At 36.8% G+C, this 17,746-nt stretch overlaps 3 protein-coding genes across 3 annotated transcripts; all 3 read right to left on the bottom strand.

Annotated features, from left to right (window-relative positions):
• Window positions 1-2,269: 2,269 nt before the first annotated feature.
• Window positions 2,270-3,241, bottom strand: LOC118566776 (olfactory receptor 52B2-like). The gene has a single exon (XM_036150168.1). It carries the CDS (start codon window positions 3,239-3,241, stop codon window positions 2,270-2,272), a length of 972 nt encoding a protein of 323 aa, XP_036006061.1.
• Window positions 3,242-8,757: 5,516 nt separating this feature from the next.
• On the bottom strand, window positions 8,758-9,437 carry LOC118556581 (olfactory receptor 6B1-like). Its single transcript, XM_036149974.1, has one exon. The coding sequence runs from the start codon at window positions 9,435-9,437 to the stop codon at window positions 8,817-8,819; it is 621 nt and encodes a 206-aa protein (XP_036005867.1). The 3' UTR covers window positions 8,758-8,816.
• A 5,132-nt stretch (window positions 9,438-14,569) lies between these two features.
• LOC105922806 (olfactory receptor 6B1) lies at window positions 14,570-17,141 on the bottom strand. The gene is made up of 2 exons (XM_036150167.1): window positions 16,222-17,141; window positions 14,570-14,630 (listed from the first exon to the last, which is right to left on the bottom strand). Exons 1-2 carry the CDS (start codon window positions 17,115-17,117, stop codon window positions 14,570-14,572), a joined length of 957 nt encoding a protein of 318 aa, XP_036006060.1. The 5' UTR covers window positions 17,118-17,141.
• Between the last annotated feature and the right edge of the window lie 605 nt (window positions 17,142-17,746).

Here is a 17,746-nt window from a genome sequence, read left to right as displayed (position 1 = left end):
GCAAGAAGGTCATGGGTTCCAATCTCAGCCAGTGGTCTTTCTGCATGGTTTGCATGTGCATGTGAGAGTTCTCTCTGGGTACTCTGGCTTGCAAAAACATGACTCTTAGGTTTTTTGGTCTCTCCAAATTGTCCTTAGGTGTGTGTGTGAGCGTGCACATGCATGGTTGTTTATACTGCATGTCTCTGTGTTGCCCTGCGATGGACTGGCAGCCTGTCTAGAGTGTTGACCACATGAGATAGGCACCAGCCCTCCTGTGACCCTGTACAGATAAGTGGGTAAAGACAATGGATGGAACTTTTAAAATTGACAAGGGGGAAATTATACATGATCAAGTATCAGCTACTGACTGATGAAACCAATTTATGGTGTTTAGTCCTCCTGCAGATTTTTTTTCACCAAAGACTCTCTGATGTTTTTAGCTCTTAGGTTGTTTTTAGTGGCTTCATCATCAGAGAAACAAGGCTGAAAAGCACTAAATTTGATAGAAACATTGGTTTCTAAAAGCATGACACATCTAGGTAAATAATCCAGTGAGATTATTTTCAGATGGATGCTACATATTGAGACTTTTTTATGTCTGCTACCTTACAACTATAAGAATTTCACAATATGAGAACACTGTAAAAATAACAGGTAATAGCAGTGATTGTTGCACGGATTAAAGCAGGAAAGGTGTAAGGCACACATTTTTGAGTCCTCACTAAATGGTAAATGGTAAAGGGACTGAATTTATATAGCACCTTTCCAGTCATACTGACCACTCAAAGCGAGCGCTGCACTAGAACAGCTGTTGACAGGGTTACATTAGAGACAGGGGAACTCTCTTTAGTAATTAGGTGATTTCCTGGCACCTGGTTGCACAGGATTTAACTGGAATATCATTGTCAATGAGGAATACATTAAAATGCACACTGCATGTTTTAAAATTTTACTTGTTGAGAATTATAAAACTTTATACTTTTTTTCCTTCCACTTTACAATTATAGATTGCTTTGCTCTGTCACACAAGATTACATTAAGAACGCATTGAATGCTTTATTTTGTATGTAAAAAAACCTACAAATATGATAAATTCTCCAAAGTCCTTCATATTACTGAATATTTTTATGAATAAAAATTTTCTAATGAGTAGTAAGTGTAATTAAAACTTATAAGGATATATATGAAAACATATTGGTAAACAACAGAAAATCATTGTAGTCATATACTACACTGTTACTTTCATTTATGGCATAAACAATGTGTATTGAGCAAGGTTATGGAGAAAACAACTTGAAACAAATTTACAATGCTGAGGAAATATTAAATTTGTGACAATTGTCAGAAATATAAAACTATAAAGAGTCAAATAAACCTCACTCGCCCTTGATAAGAACAGGGAATATTCAAAATTAATTACTTTTCTGTATTTTTACACAGCGTTTCCTGTGTTGCTTTTTAAAGATGATGCAATCAGAGTTTATTATTAGTTTTAAAAACAAAAGCAAAATAAAAATATTGCTGCAACTGCAGCTATTAGTAGAACATATTTTGTACCATAACCATGAGCCTTTAAATGCATATGGAAAAAAATATTTGTCATTCACATGAATAATAGTTTTTTAGTATTGGTCAGATTTTCGCTAAAAGTATCAAAAGAATAAAAGTAAATATACTGCTTATGCATATGTATCTTTATTGTTAATGCTGCAATGGCTAAATGTTAAAACCTTGAACCGCAGATCAAGGGGAATTTAAATAATTTTCCTATTATAAAAGCATAAAAGTTGAAGTCAAACAATCTCTGGTGTTTGTCTCACAAGAGACATGGATCCCAAAATGCCAGATTTGTTTTTGTAATGTTTTTTTGCTTTAATCCAGGATTTTACTCATTTAATAAAAATATAACATTAAAACACATTAGCATAATCCCTGCTTTGTAACGAATTTGTTTTTCCTTTATGCAGACAAAGATTATTAACCTTGTATTTTATAACAAACAAAATGGTTTTTTAGAGGCTATGGATTACAAGTTTTTATAGTTACTTTTCTGAGCAAAATAATTATGCATTTTCCATGGTCAAATGATTAACAGGCAAATGCTAGGATACATGTTTATGGAAGTTATAACTAACTGAAATTTGTGAGACCTCTTAGAAATCCACAGTTTATTGTCATTGTGCTCTTTTTATTTGAAATAATCCATCCATTTTCAGGATAGGGCTTCTGATGGGACATCTTTGGACATGAAAACAAAAGGTTAACAAAAAATAAATCCACTTATCTTTCAGTTGGTAACCACTGACACTTGAGCTTTTGGGTGTCCAGTACTTATGCAGAACTGTTTCACCAAACACTCTCTGATGTCTTTGGTTCTTAAGCAGTAAATGAGTGGGTTTACCATTGGGGGACCAAGGCTATAAAGCATAATAATTACTACTCGCACATCAGTACTAAATTGAATGCCAACATGGCTAGTTAAATACACAAAACAGCGGGGTACATAATAAAGTGAGATTATTATCAATTGAGTACTACAAGTTGACAGAGACTTTACACAATTTTTGGAATCTGCTACCTTACTTACTGCTATAAGTATAGCACAATATGAGAAAACTATAAATGAAAGGGGTAAAAGCAGTATGATCATTGCACTTGTAAATGCAGGAAAAGAATATAGGGTTCTGTCTGTGCACGCCAAAAGTGTTATTCCAATATGATCATAATAACAATGATTGATTATATTTGATGCACAATAGGGAAGAGGATATGCTCTGATGGCTAATATAAGAGGGACTATAATAGCTATGCTCCATGCAGTCACACTGAGAATGTGGACTGTTGAGCTTTTAAGAACAGTTATATACCGGAGAGGATGACAGATAGCACAGTACCTGTCAAAAGCCATCAGCGAGAAAATAAAAGAATTTACCGAGCCCAAATAGTGAACAAAGCACATTTGGACAAAACAACCAATGAAGGAAATGCTCCCTGATTGAAACCAGTACCTGCTGATGATTTTAGGTAAAGTTGTTGTGCTAAAGAGAAAGTCGCATACAGACACATTTAAAATGATGTAATACATGGGTTTGTGAAGACTGCGGTTAGTTACAAATAAGAAAAAAACTGTAGCATTTGCTATCACAGTTATCGCATACACTAAGAATAAAACAAACGATACAAGACCATAATATTCTCGGTGAAGTCCAGGAAAACCAACAAGAATGAATTCTGTCACTCTGCTTTGATTCTGTGACATGATGTTAAAGAAACACTTTAAAGCATACAACTACCTTTCACGAACAGAGTAGCAGGAAATATGATGTCTCACATGTTTGCTGACTGCTTAAACTTACTTGCTTTATGACACTGGTTAAGGGGAAATAACTGTCTAATCATCTCTAACTCCTTGGAGGATTTTCTTTTTTTTCATCAAATGAAGCACAGGTGCCATCCCTATGATCCTATGATGGATTAGTTATGAGTAAACACATTTTATGAGTCATAATGCAGCATATTCTTCTTCTTTTTAAATGAAAGTAACGATAATTCGAACAATATTCTTGGCTGATTTTGTTTCCTTAATCTCACCCCATTGTCACTTTTTGAGGAAGTCAACACATTATTATTCCATTTAATAGGATTACTCAATCATCAATACAAATTATTCCAAGTCAGCATTTCTCAATAAATTATTCTTGGCTTTGAGAGCATAAATGTGTTGGTATTTCTCTGATCTATAAATTTTTGACTCCTGATAGATACTACATAGAGCCACACAAAGCATAATAAGGCTTTATGGAGCAGCAGTTAATTCTAATTATAGGTTTCCTCCTATTCAATCACAGGCTGCATCCATTGAGTCCAGACAACCTGAAACCAAAATAAAATAACCATTGCAACTCAAATATTGCAAATTATTATAAACATGACCATGGCGGACCAATCGATATGGTGAAGCACAAAAACAGTAATCGCTTTTCTCTGGCTAAATAAAGTTAAGGCTAACCTTTTCCATACCCTGTCCGATTATCAAAAAATAATCTTTTAATTTTACCAACAGGTTTGTTCTGACTGGAAATTATTTTAACATTTTTAAGTGTCTGAGACCGAATCCCAATTTAAATATGATAGCTAATCTGTGGAGGGAGCTAAAGATTAGAATGATGCCTATGAGGCTTTCCAGCCTCAAATACCTGGCGTTTACCACCAAATACAAATTCTCAGTTAACTTAATTCAACATCAATTAAGACATCTACGGTAATTGCAAGGCTCTTTACAAAATTAATAATTAAATTTATAAGCAGACATATGTTGTCAGTTGAGCTCAGTCACAAAGATTCCATTTTATTTACACACATTACAATTCAATCCATGCTATCAATACAGTCTACAAATGGGTGGATGAATGCATAGATACATGAAGGAAGTTGATTTTTAATGGCTGTCTTTGTAAGAAAGATACATATATTCAGAATTTATTAGGCAGCCAATGAACAGAAGGTAAAAGTGGAGAAATATAAAGTTTGCTTTTAATTTTCAGCACAACTCCCACAGCAGCATTTTGAACAAATTGAATAATTTCCCAATAGTAAAGGAATGCAATAGTCTAGCCTTGAGGTACACAATTCAGGGACTAGTTGTTCTAAGTTACTCTGGGACAAGCTGTTTAAAATTGTAGCAATATTGCAGAGGTGAAAGAAAAATGACCCCAAAACCTGTTTAATGTGGAGTTTAAATGGCATGTCCTGAACAAAGATGAGACAGAGGTTGTTTGCATTTATTGGTGGGGACCAAGTTAATGCTACAGACTAATGGATTACTAAAAGACGGCAGGTTCTGTCTAGTAAAAGAAAAGTGATTAAAAGTAATCCTGGTTTCTATGTTTTCAAGACACAACTGTAGTTTAACTAACCAATTGGTTTATTAGTCTTTATGGATAAATATAGCTAATGATCACCAGCATAAAAATAGAAATTAATCCAATGCTGTTTGATAAGTTTACTAAGTGGAAGCATATGCTTAATAAAGCGAATTAGCCCAAGCAACGAACCCTGTGGTTTTCCATAATTAACTCTGGTGCATGGAGAAGGTTTGTTATTAATACAAACAAACTGAAATATGTCAGAGAAATATGATCTAAATGAGCCTAGTCCTGTAACTAGTAGAGCCCTGCAGTCCTTGAGGATCTGTTAGAAAATATTCTAACTGGCCAAATGCAGCTTTGAAATCTAACAGGTCAAATACAATTCAGTAGGGCATCCCAATTGAGAACAGGTCTATGTTTTATTTACAGCAGAGGTAAGTAATTCATGTCTAATAAGTTAAAGCCTGTACAGAGGTTAGTTTCAACCAGTTGCATCTCTAGCTCCGCAGCATAGACAGAGGTTAATGTTCAAAACAGTGGTCTCACACTCCAGTCCTTTATCTTACAGCTTTTAGACGTGTGTGCTTCAACACACCTGACTCTAGCAAGAGCTCATTAGCAGAGCCCTGCAAAGCTTGACTGCATGCTAGTTAGATAGTTTATCTATTTGATTCAGGTGTACAAGGCAAGGGACACATCTGAAGGATTTGAGTTTGAGACCACTGGTTTAAAATCCCCTGGTTAAATTAAGCAGGGTCTTTACTTTCTGAAGCCAAATTTACCCACCTCATGATTTACAACAACTTTAAAAGCCTGCAGTAAAAATGGGTTAGTCCTCTCTAAAATTAAGACAGGAGTCAAAGGGAACACTGAAATGTTTTTGCTAGGATGGCGTTTAGCATATCGTCATGATTCTGTGCCTGTCTGGTGTCTGCTCCCCACCACGTCTCCCTGATCTGTAATAATCAAGGTCATGCATCGCATCTGCCCCACGGCTCCGCTGAGATCAAGTTCATGGTGCACATCTGATTTCTGCTCTTTAGTTTTTTTTCCCCTGTTCTCTGCGAAGGCGGACACTCTTCTGCACCTCTCCTCCCCTGGACCTCTCCTGCATGCCTCTCTGTCTGCTTGCTGTGTAACTCTCACAGAGTCTTTTTCTGCAAATCATCCGAATCGAAAACGATGGATCTGATCAGCTGGTTGCTAAAAACAATTCATAAAATTTTCTCAACGAAGCTAAGGAGGCTCAGATATCTGCTGGTTTTTCAACAGCATGGAGCAGGTCTTCCAATTCCAATAGCTATGCTTCCAAAACCATAAAAAGATGACAGTGCCTTGCAAAAGTATTTACCACTTTTCATGTACTATTGTCTCAGAATCAGGAATTAAAATGGATTGTTTTAGAGTGCGCGCCTTTTATTTTACAGAACGTGCCTACAACTTTGATGATGTATTTTTTTTATTGTGACAAACAAACAAATAGGCCAAAATAACAAAACAAAAAAAACTTAGCATGCATAATAAGGATGCAAACAATTGACACAATTATTGCCAAATGACGGTTTATTAGATTAAAAGGTTTTCCATCAGTTTAAGTGATGATGTTTTGTTAGACAGACCTTCTTTTTGTGTTGTAGTGCGGCCGCCATTCAAAAAAGGTGTCGCTGCTCATAGTTAAGAGGAGCTAGACCATGACAGTTGTCAAAGAAATAGGCTCCATCCATACAAAGCTGGGGTTTAGTTGCTAACTTCTTGATCAGATAGGGGTTCCCATCCAGACGGCGCGGCTACAAAACCAACTTAATTTGAAAGCTAAGGAGGCCAGTGTTAGTCAAGGTCATCGAGCTGACTGGATAATGGCAGTCATAGGAGTAAGGAGTGAGGAGGAGGGAGGGACAAATGAGAAGGGACAAGAGCATGAGGTGAGAAGCAGAAAATTGGAGCACAGCAAAGGCAAGGCAAATTTATTTGTATAGCACATTTCAGTACAAAGATAATGCAAAGTGCTTTGCAGGAACAAAAAAACAAAATAAGGCTTTATGACATCTTAAATAAAGCTGAACAGTGATTTATTTTAGGTCTAGCCTGTATCTCAGGATATAACTGGTTTTTATTCCTTAATATTTGCTTTGATATTTATGATTACTTTGATGTGGCGCTGTTTTTAAATATTAAAGTTATCGCCTAAATATCACCTGACCAGCCATGCTGCATGGTGGGACAGCGTCAAATTCTCAACCAAAACTTATCAATGTGTTTGGAAGGCAAGAATGTGTGACAAAAAAGCGAAGGGCATTACGGCCAAAAATTTTGTAACATGATGCTTTTATGAGGATTTCAAGTCCTTCACTCATATTTTACTCAAGTCATCTTTTTTGTTTACATTCAGTAACCTAATAGTTTCCTGTTTTGTTATATTTTATAAATATGCCAAAGTTTAATAATGTGTGATAAAACTTCAGTCTGTATTCAATACAAGTGGCACAATGTCGTGTTATTAAATTCAGCATATTGTAAAAACATACACCTTCATGCCATGTAAAGACCCTCATGATACAAGAGAAAACTTGCATGCCTGATGGATAACTGTTAACCTCTCATATAGTCAATACTTTGTAGAATCACATTTTGCAACATCTACAGCTGGATGTCACTATGGATACGTCTCTGAGCTTGCTTATACCCTCATGGCAAAACTACTCCAGCTTCTTCATTTCTTTCACTTGTGAACAGCAGACTTCAAGTCTAACCAAAGACTTTCAATTGGATTGAGGTGTAAACTTTGGTTATACCATTTCAACAGACTTAAATGTTTCCCCTTAAATCACTCGAGCGTTGCTTTTGGTGCATGCTTCGGGCTGTCCTGCAAGAAAGTGAAATTTTGTCCCAGTCTCGAATAACTAGGAGACAGACGGGTTTTGCTCAGTGATATCCCTGGATTTAGCACAATCCATCGTCCCCTTGTCTCTAACCGGTTTCTCAGTCCCTGCTGCTGAAAGTAATCCCCACAGAGGTGGTAAACTGAGAGAGAGGGGGCTGTGGATGCTGAGGCCAATGGAGCACAGAGATCACAAACTTTCCGCAGAGTCGATCTCTGCAGACCTCCTAACATGGTGTGGCCTTAAGATTAGGTCATGAACAGTGCGTGCAGAGCTTCCTGACACCTGCATCCAAGCCATGTATCAGCACATGGAGTGCAAAGCGCAATGTGAAGCCCTGGACTCAAGAGCAGTGGAGGCGCGTTTTCAGGAGTGATGAATCACGCTTCTCCTTTCTTTTTATGGGTTAGTGTTTGCATGTGAGGGCACTAGGGTGGGATGTGCACCTGGTTTTCTGTTTGTCTTTTTGTCAGGTTGGGTTTGGGCTACCCCCTCTCCTGGGACATCTCAGGTCTCCACTAAATGTGGAACCCATCCCCCGTTGGCTGGCGCTTTGACCCAGATGGAGAACAGCGCTTCTCCATCTGGCAATCTGAGTGACGAGTCTGAGTTTGGCAGTTTACAGGAGTGATGAACAAAAAAAAACCATCCACTGTTTACTAATCTTGTGCTCATTTTACTTCTTTTTTAAATAGATTTCCAGGATAGAGCTTTCAGTATGGTATCATTGAAGGCAAGAAGATTATTTATAATTAATGCACTGAACTGTCATTTTGATTTTAAGGAATATGACTCGTAAAGTTTGTTTGTTTTTTCAGTTACAGTTTCCTAGCACAACGTATGACACATTTTGAGGTCAATACTGGAGAAAACAAAAAGCAATCAAACACTAGAAAACACATTTACATATGTTCTTAGCCCTGTTTTTAAGTAACAAAAATATAAAGGACTTATTGGAGAAAACAAGCCAATGTTTACGTTCTCTTTTTATTTTAAAAACAGTTACTCATTTCTAGGGCAGGGTTTCCAATAAGAAATCTTTCAACATAAAAACAAATGGGTGATATTAAATCAATGTAATGATCTGTCAGTTACTGACTGCTGAAACCTGAGCTTTTTGACGTCCAGTTGTTATGTAGAATTGTTTAATCAAACACTGCCTGATGTCTTTAGCTCGTAGGCAATATATGAGCGGGTTTATCATTGGAGGGACAAGGCTATAAAGCATTATAATTACTATTCGCAAACCAGCACTAAATGTGATGCCGACCTGGCTAGCTAGGTACACAAAACATCGGGGCACATAGTACAATGAGATTATTATCAATTGAGTACTACATGTTGACAGAGACTTCACACAACTTTTTGAATCTGCTACCTTACTTATTTCTACAAATATTGAGCCGTATGAAAAAACTATGAATGCCAGAGGTCCTAACAGTGTAAGCATTGCTCCCACAAAAGCAGTAAAGGAATAAGGGCTTCTGTCAGTGCAGGCCAGAACTGTTATTCCAATATGATCACAGAAACAGTGATTGATGACATTTGATCCACAATAAGGAAGAGGATATGCTCTAATCACTAATGCTAATGGGGCTCCAATACCAACAATCCATGCAGTCACACTGAGAATGTGAATTGTGCATTTTTTAATGATAGTCGTGTATCGGAGAGGATGACAGATAGCACAGTACCGATCAAGAGCCATCAGTAAGAAAATAAAGGAATTTACTGAACCCAAATAGTGAACAAAGTACATTTGGACAAAACAACCATTAAAGGAAATTCTCCCCGATTGAAACCAGTACCTGCTGATGATTTTAGGTAAAGTTGTTGTGCTAAAGAGAAGATCACATGCGGACACATTTAAAATGATGTAGTACATGGGTTTGTGAAGACTCCGGTTAGTTGCAAATAGGAAAAAAACTGTAACATTTGCCACCACTGTTACGAAATACACTAAGAATAAAACAAATGACACAAGACCATAATATCCCTGATGAAGTCCAGGAAATCCAGTTAGTATGAAGTCAGTTATTCTGCTTTGATTCATCTCTGATATGATCTTGAAGAAATTACCTTTAAAAAAAAATTAAAAGCATAAAATACAATAGAGAAAACTATAACTAATCTTACAAGAAATATTTATGTATGAGCAGTAATTATATATAATATCACAAAAATCTACAAATTATTATGCTATCATTATGGTAGTTATATACTATAATTAACCATGTCAATTTTGATATCCTGCTACTTGTTTACTGTTTTTCTTTCAAGACACCCCTAAGTATGTATTCCATTACATTTACAAAAATTTCCTAAGTTTTATGCTTTCTTTGTTTTTAAAAAAAGTTAAAATGTAGCTTAAATATAAGTAAAGCTGTAATAGTAAAGTAAATGTTAAGTTTAATTTTACACACAGCCTACCTTTCACAAAAAGGTGCACAAAGGTTCTATGAGTTCTCACTAGGATGTTGGCTGCTTAAAATCCCCTCCTTCAGTATTTCTCTTGATGGAGGCAGACTTAACATCCATCCTCTTTGCTTGCTCTAGGGACTTCTGATGTTTTATTTTTATTTGTCTTATAGGGATGACAGTTTTCATCCCTAACAAGATCAAGGGTTAGGTTTTCATAACATGTTGATGATCTCTCAAGAAAGTCTTAGTAGTACCTTAATTACCTGAGCTGACAGATCACTTTTAATAGTGTGGTAATATGTTAGGTAAAAATGTATGCACATTATAGACTGAGACGATTAAGACTAACAGATGAATTGATAAAAATATCTGTGATTTAATATATACAATTATTTACTAACTATTCATTGAACAAGTTTAGGGTATAAAGAAATGTATAGAATTTATTGCTCTAAAAAAACAATAATTCATCCTACTGATAGGCCTATCTCGTCTAAAGACAGGGTCCCTTGGCTGCTGGAAACATAAACCAAAACATAAGAACAACATGAGAGTGACATACAATTTGGATGCTTTTTTTTTTTACTGTGTATTTGTTTACACACAGAAAAAAAAAACATATATACCACAAAATTTTGCAAACCATAATCTTCAGTAACTTGCAAGGAGCTTTACAGGATTTTCTCTCAACTTACCAGGCACTTTCTAGAACTTGGTTGGAACTTTAATGGAACGTACATGTTGCTTTTTAGAACTTGCATGGAATTTTACTGAGCTCTTTTGAAATACACCTGTATTTTATTCAAACTTGCCTGGTGCGTTCTTGCACTTACCTGGTACTGGAATTCTCAGAGCTTGTCTAATTCTTTCAGTAGTCAGGGAAGAACTTCTAAAATTCTAGATGGCACTCAGCAATCACTGCTGCACTTTATACTGTAATTCACAAGCTGTATGCAGCGAAGTTTTGTTTTGTATGCACTCTGTACATACAAAATGACAAATAAAGTTGTCTAAGTCTAAGCAAGTACCGTGAAAGACTGGGTTGAAGTAGAGTAGAATGACTGCACCTGATGCACTCAGAGGTACCTTTACAACCCTGCTTATTCATTTGCCTTTTGTGGTCACTCCAAGACTGTATATAGGGCATAGAACGTTTGAACTTTTTGAGGTTTTAATCATTTAAATCAAGTGTCCATAGTCAGTCACCGGTCAGTGTCCTGGATGTTTTAGGTGTTGTCCTGGTTCAACGCAGCAGAACCTAATTTGCAGACCTTGATGACAGACTGAGAACTTAAATCCTTTTTTTGGATCAGATGCATTGGAGCAGGAACAGATCTAAAACCGGCATGTCTGACTCCAATCCCCGAGATCTTCACTTGGGGATTGGAGTTAGACCTGCCTGATTAAATAAAGTTCATATCCATCCATGATCCCACATCTGAAAAGCACTTGAGCAAACCCTTCGCCAATTTGGATCTGTTGGATTTTAATGGGAGATAAATCTCAATGTCATGCACATAAAAAGGAGGACACCTTAATTTTCTGTAAAATGAAGGTACAGATAAATTGGACTCAATAAACAACCTTCTGGTATACCTGTTTAAGAAGAGCAATAGAGGATCAGTGGGATAAACTGTCCCAATTGAGCATAGAAACTTTTGGTTATGTAAAACCTAAGTCTGTTGTATGAATGGCTGTGCCTTTTATACAACAGACTGATATTAAAATGCTTAAAAAGATCTACTGTGTCAGCAGCAGCAGTAAGATCAAGAAGAACTAAAACAGCTAAATCAGCAAATTAAAGTAATTCATTGTACACCTTGAGAAACATAGTTTCAGTGCTGTGACAAGACCTAGGCTACATCCCCATGGAGCCAAATAATGCATGCCCACACAAAAGGTTTGAGCATAAAGATGAAACCATATGGATGAGCTGTAATACCTATGGCATGCCAGGGAGTGGCAGGATAACACTGCCAAAGACATAAAGAAGAAAGAAGAAGTAAGAAGAGCAGGGTAAGCACAACAAACACAGGAGAGAGAAAAGAGGCATTTGTGTGTACCGACGATGATAAGGCAGTCCACACAAATACAGTAAAGGTGCAGAATGCTTTATTGTAAAATTCATAACAAATTGCTAACTGTCTAAAACACAACCCCATCTTCAAAGTCCACCATTGTTGGGTAACGGATGCATGTTAAGAGAGTGGTGAGGTCTACGTTGGCTCACATTTGCAGTTGTGCCAATGTGTAGCCTGGTGTACGGATAGGGGTGTCCAGAAGAAGCCATTGCTAAGGGCGGATTCAGTCTTACCCACTCTGTGAGCAGGTTTCAAATATTGTTGATTTCATGGCTGCTTCGTCTGGACAGGACCCCTTATCTGAATAAAAAGCTTTTAATTTATAGTCAAACCCATTTTTGTGTGGACAGGGCACTAAAACTAAACTGAAACTTCTCATGAATATCATAAAGCTGTAGGTGCTCTTGCAGCTGAATGAAAACCATCTTCTCTAAATGTCGACAAAGATAAGGCTATTTGGATATTGGTCTAAAGTGTAAGAAAACAGTAGAAGAGGAGAGGGTTGACTACTGCTGGTTTAAAACCAGCTGGAACACAACCAAGGGAAAGAGAGGTGTTAACAATATTCTAAATCCATGGACCTATAGCACTAAAAACCTCGTTTAAAAAATTGAGAGGAATGCTGTGAACAGAACAATACGAAGGTCTCAGGTGTTTCAAGGCCAGATGGGTTATATAGCCCCTTCTGCAAGTTCTGGGTCCTCCCCGGGGTCGTCTCCCAGTGGGACATGCCCAGAAACCTCCCAAAGGGAGGTGCCCAGGGGGCATCCTGATCAGATACCCAAACCACCTCAACTGTCACCTTTTGATGAGGAGAAGCAGTGGCTCTACTTTGAGCTCCCCGCAGATAACAGCTCCTCATCCTATCATTAAGGCTGAGCCCAGGAAGCTAATTTCAACCGCTTTTATCCAGGATCTCATTATTTTGGTCATGATCCAAACCTCAAGACCTAAGGTGAGGGTTGGTAAGTAGATTAACTGGTAAATTACTTTTTGGCTCAGCTCTTTCTTCACCACAACAGACCAGGGCAGCACCTGCATTACTGTAGATTGCAACCCCAATCTTTCTGTCCATCTGTTGTTCCATCCTACCATCACTCATGATCAAAACATTAAGCTCCTTAAACTCCTTTGCTTGTGGCAGAGACTTACCCCCATCCCAGAGGGGCGGTCCACTTTTTTTCCATCAAGGACCATGGCCTGAGGCTGGGATGAGAGTCAGCTCCTCTCTAACTTAGAGGTGCTGACTGTCATCCCAGCCTTTTCACATTCGGCAGCTAACCGCTCCAGATTGGAGGTCATGGCTCGAAGAAGCCAACAAAACCACGTCATCCACAAGAAGCGATGTGATCCTGAGGCTCCCAAACCCGTCTCCCTCCTCCAGAGCATACACACACCGAAAGTATACAGAAGCACTGATCCAGGAAGACTTTCTATATTAGAGAGGGCAATGGCAGACTACCATCACAGGTGGCTGTGTCTTCGAAAAACTCACAGTTAAGTAGATAGGCTCTGAGCCAGTTTTCATGTAAAGAGGATGAAACAAAGCACATGGAGTTATTAGCACTAAAGTCTCAGGTAATAGCTATATCTAGGAGAGGGGTAACAAGGTTAGACTCTGAGACACAGGGCCAGCGGCATCATCTATAGGATGTTGTTGATAGCAATAGCTTAACCGTTACACCCAGCAGCTGAGCTGTGATGTTGTCACAGATTCACAGAATGCCAGGCCAGATCCAGCTAACATGAAGAGAAAATTTGAGAGAACATCAAGTTAAAAGTTGAAATAACAGCAGTGATGCAAAGTTGGAGAATAGTATGATAATTCAGCTGATTGAGGGAAATAGGTCTTAATGTCGTCTGGCAGCGCAAGCCTATTGCAGGATAATAACTACAGAGATAGCTCAGGGTGAAGCTTTATCAAAAGGACCTGGTCTTAAAAGTAGGCAGGGTGTCTCCCTCACAGGCTGTTAACTGCAATTTGTGGACTTCCTAATAGTAAAGAATTACAATTGTCCCACCTTGAAGAAACAACAGCATGGACTATTTTTTTCAGAGCCAGGCTTGGACAGTATAGTTCTAATTTTGACAATATTCTGGAGGTGAAAAAAGGAAACTCTAGAAACCTGTTTGTAATGGGATTTAAATGACATGTCCTGGTAAAAAATAACAATTTTTTTTTTTTTTGTTTTTTTTTTCACTTTATTACCAGAGGCCCACTTAGAGCCAGATGTATTGTGCAATATGAGAAAACTATAAATTGCCTTGTATTCGCTGGCTGTGGGTTTAGTGTCATTATCTTACTGGAAGATATTTCCCCCCTGACTCTCTTTTCTTCTCAAATAAGTTTTCTACCAGGATTGCCATGCATTATACTCTGACTGGCTTTTCTGGCTTTTCTGAAGAGGGCCAACGCTATAATGCTTTATAATTACTATCCAAACTATCAGCAGTAAATTTAATGTCAACATGGCTAGTAAAATACAATCTGGTGTGGGGCTGTTCTTCAGGAACTGAATCTGGTCCCTTAGTGAAAGTGAAAGGAACTCTGCATGGTGTAGCATACCAAGAGATTTTGGACATTTCCATTCTTCTGAGTTTGTGGGAACAGTTTGGAGATGGGGCCTTCCTCTTCCAACATGATTGTGCTTATAGAAGAATGGTCAGTGATTCCCATAAACACATTCCAATAAGTTGTGGACAGCTTTCCCATGAGAGATTAAGCCATCATATCTGCAAAACCATTCAATAAAATTTTATTTAGCACCAATTCATGAAACATGTCATCTCAAGGCACTTTCCAAAGTCAAATTCAATCAGATTATACCGATTGGGTCCGATTATACAGATTGGTAAAAAAAATTCCTTTCTGATTTAATATTAAGAATGGGATGTCGCTTAAATTCAAATGTGAATCAAGCCAAGCGAGAGAATACTATTGACATTTTATACATATATAGCTGAATGACGATAATTTTGAATCATATTATGCAAGGTGTATATATATATATATATATATATATATATATATATATATATATATATATATATATATATATATATATATATATATATATATAATGTGGGTGTGTACATTTACAGATTGTTCTCTCTGATTGTGGGACCCAATTTCATATTAAAAATTATACAGCCTCTGTGCTATGTCATAGTTTTAGAATATTTTTTAACCTAACCCTTGTTTAAATTGAAATTTATTTAACTATGAAGGCTACTATCATTGATTGTAGTTTAGGACCAAAAATGCAAACAAGAGCTCAGGAGCAGCGTTATGAGCTCAAAACACCCAACAACCACAGATCATGATTTGACTCATTTGGCATTTTCCGTGCTCTTTACAATGCCTTTCGTTCAATAATGTTCTCTAATAAAATTATCTCTTAACCAAACTGCTGTATTTATTATATGATTAAATTGGACATGGGTGAAGTCAATCAAAAGTGATTTTTCACATCTACTTTTTGGAAACAAACAAAAAGAAACAAGCCACTGTTTACTGATCTTGCGCTCACTTAACTTTTTTTTGTTGATTTTTAGGATAGGGCTTTCAGTATGGTATCTTTGAAGACAAAAGGATAACTTATAATCAATGCTCTCATTTGTCCAATAGATTTTAAAGACGAGGAATTACCAGTTTTTTTCTAATATATTTATGAGCAAAAAACATGATATTTTGAGGTCAATGTAAAAAAAAAGCAATCATACACTAGAAGACATACAAATGTTTTTAGCCCCACTTTTAAGTAGCAGAAATAGACAAGACTTATCGGAGAAAACAAGCCAATGTTTACTGTTCTCTTTTTATTTTAAAAACAGTTACTCATTTCTAGGGCAGAGTTTCCAATAAGAAATCTTTCAACATAAGAACAAATGGGTGATATTAAATCAATGTAATGATCTGTCAGTTACTGACTGCTGAAAACTTGAGCTTTTTGACATCCAGTTGTTATGTAGAATTGTTTAATCAAACACTGCCTAATGTCTTTAGCTCGTAGGCAATATATGAGCGGGTTTATCATTGGAGGGACAAGGCTATAAAGCATTATAATTACTATTCGCAAACCAGCACTAAATGTAATACCAACCTGGATAGCAAAATACACAAAGCATCGAGGCACATAGTACAATGAGATTATTATCAATTGAGTACTACATGTTGACAGAGACTTCACACAACTTTTTGAATCAGCTACCTTACTTATTTCTATAAATATTGAGCCATATGAAAAAACTATGAATGCCAGAGGTCCTAACAGTGTAATCATTGCACTCACAAAAGCAGGAAAAGAATAAGGGGCCCTGTCAGTGCAGGCCAGAACTGTTATTCCAATATGATCACAGAAACATTGATTGATGACATTTGATCCACAATAAGGAAGAGGATATGCTCTAATCACTAATGCTAATGGGGCTCCAATACCAACAATCCATGCAGTCACGCTGAGAATGTGAATTGTGCATTTTTTAATGATAGTCGTGTATCGGAGAGGATGACAGATAGCACAGTACCTGTCAAAAGCCATCAGTAAGAAAATAAAAGAATTTACTGAACCCAAATAGTGAACAAAGTACATCTGGACAAAACAACCATTAAAGGAAATTCTCCCCGATTGAAACCAGTACCTGCTGATGATTTTAGGTAAAGTTGTTGTGCTAAAGAGAAGATCACATGCGGACACATTTAAAATGATGTAGTACATGGGTTTGTGAAGACTCCGGTTAGTTGCAAATAAGAAAAAAACTGTAACATTTGCCACCACTGTTACGAAATACACTAAGAATAAAACAAATGACACAAGACCATAATATTCCTGATGAAGCCCAGGAAATCCAGTTAGTATGAAGTCAGTTACTCTGCTTTGATTCATCTCTGACACGATCTTGAAGAGGTTACCTTTAGAAAACTGAAAAGAACAAAAGACAAACGATCAAACCAAAATCTTATAGGACACATTCAGTAATTATAAATAATTATATCTAATAGCACACAGATTTTCTTTCAAGAAAACCCTAGCTATTTATTACTTTATTTTTACATATTTGATCAAGGAACTGACCAAGTTTTACTTTTTCAGTCTTTAAAAAATTGTAGCTTAATTACTAGTAAAGCTATTAATAGTTGTTTAATTTTATACATACCTTTTTCACCGAAAGCTGCACCAAGGTTCACTGATTTCTCACAAGGTGGTTGACTGCTTAAAATCCCCTCCTTTAGTATTCCTCTTGACATAAGCAGAGTTAATGTCCATCCTCTTTGCTTTCTCCAGGGATTTCTGATGTTTTCATTTTAATTATCTCATATGAACCATAGTTTTCATCCCTAACATGTTCAGGGGTTTGAGCTTCATAATATATTGATAATCCTTACAGTGGGCGTGAAGCTTTCTCTAAACAGTTGTAGTGGTACTTTAATCAACTCAGCTGACAGTCAGTTGTTTGTATTATTGCCATATTTATGTTAAAAATTATTGCACAATTCTTTTTTGTCAGGCATTAC

This window comes from Fundulus heteroclitus, chromosome 18, assembly GCF_011125445.2.
Source record: "Fundulus heteroclitus isolate FHET01 chromosome 18, MU-UCD_Fhet_4.1, whole genome shotgun sequence".
Classification (NCBI taxonomy): Eukaryota; Metazoa; Chordata; class Actinopteri; order Cyprinodontiformes; family Fundulidae; genus Fundulus; species Fundulus heteroclitus.
Note: the sequence above shows the minus strand (reverse complement) of the source record. Positions and strands in the feature narration are given on the sequence as shown.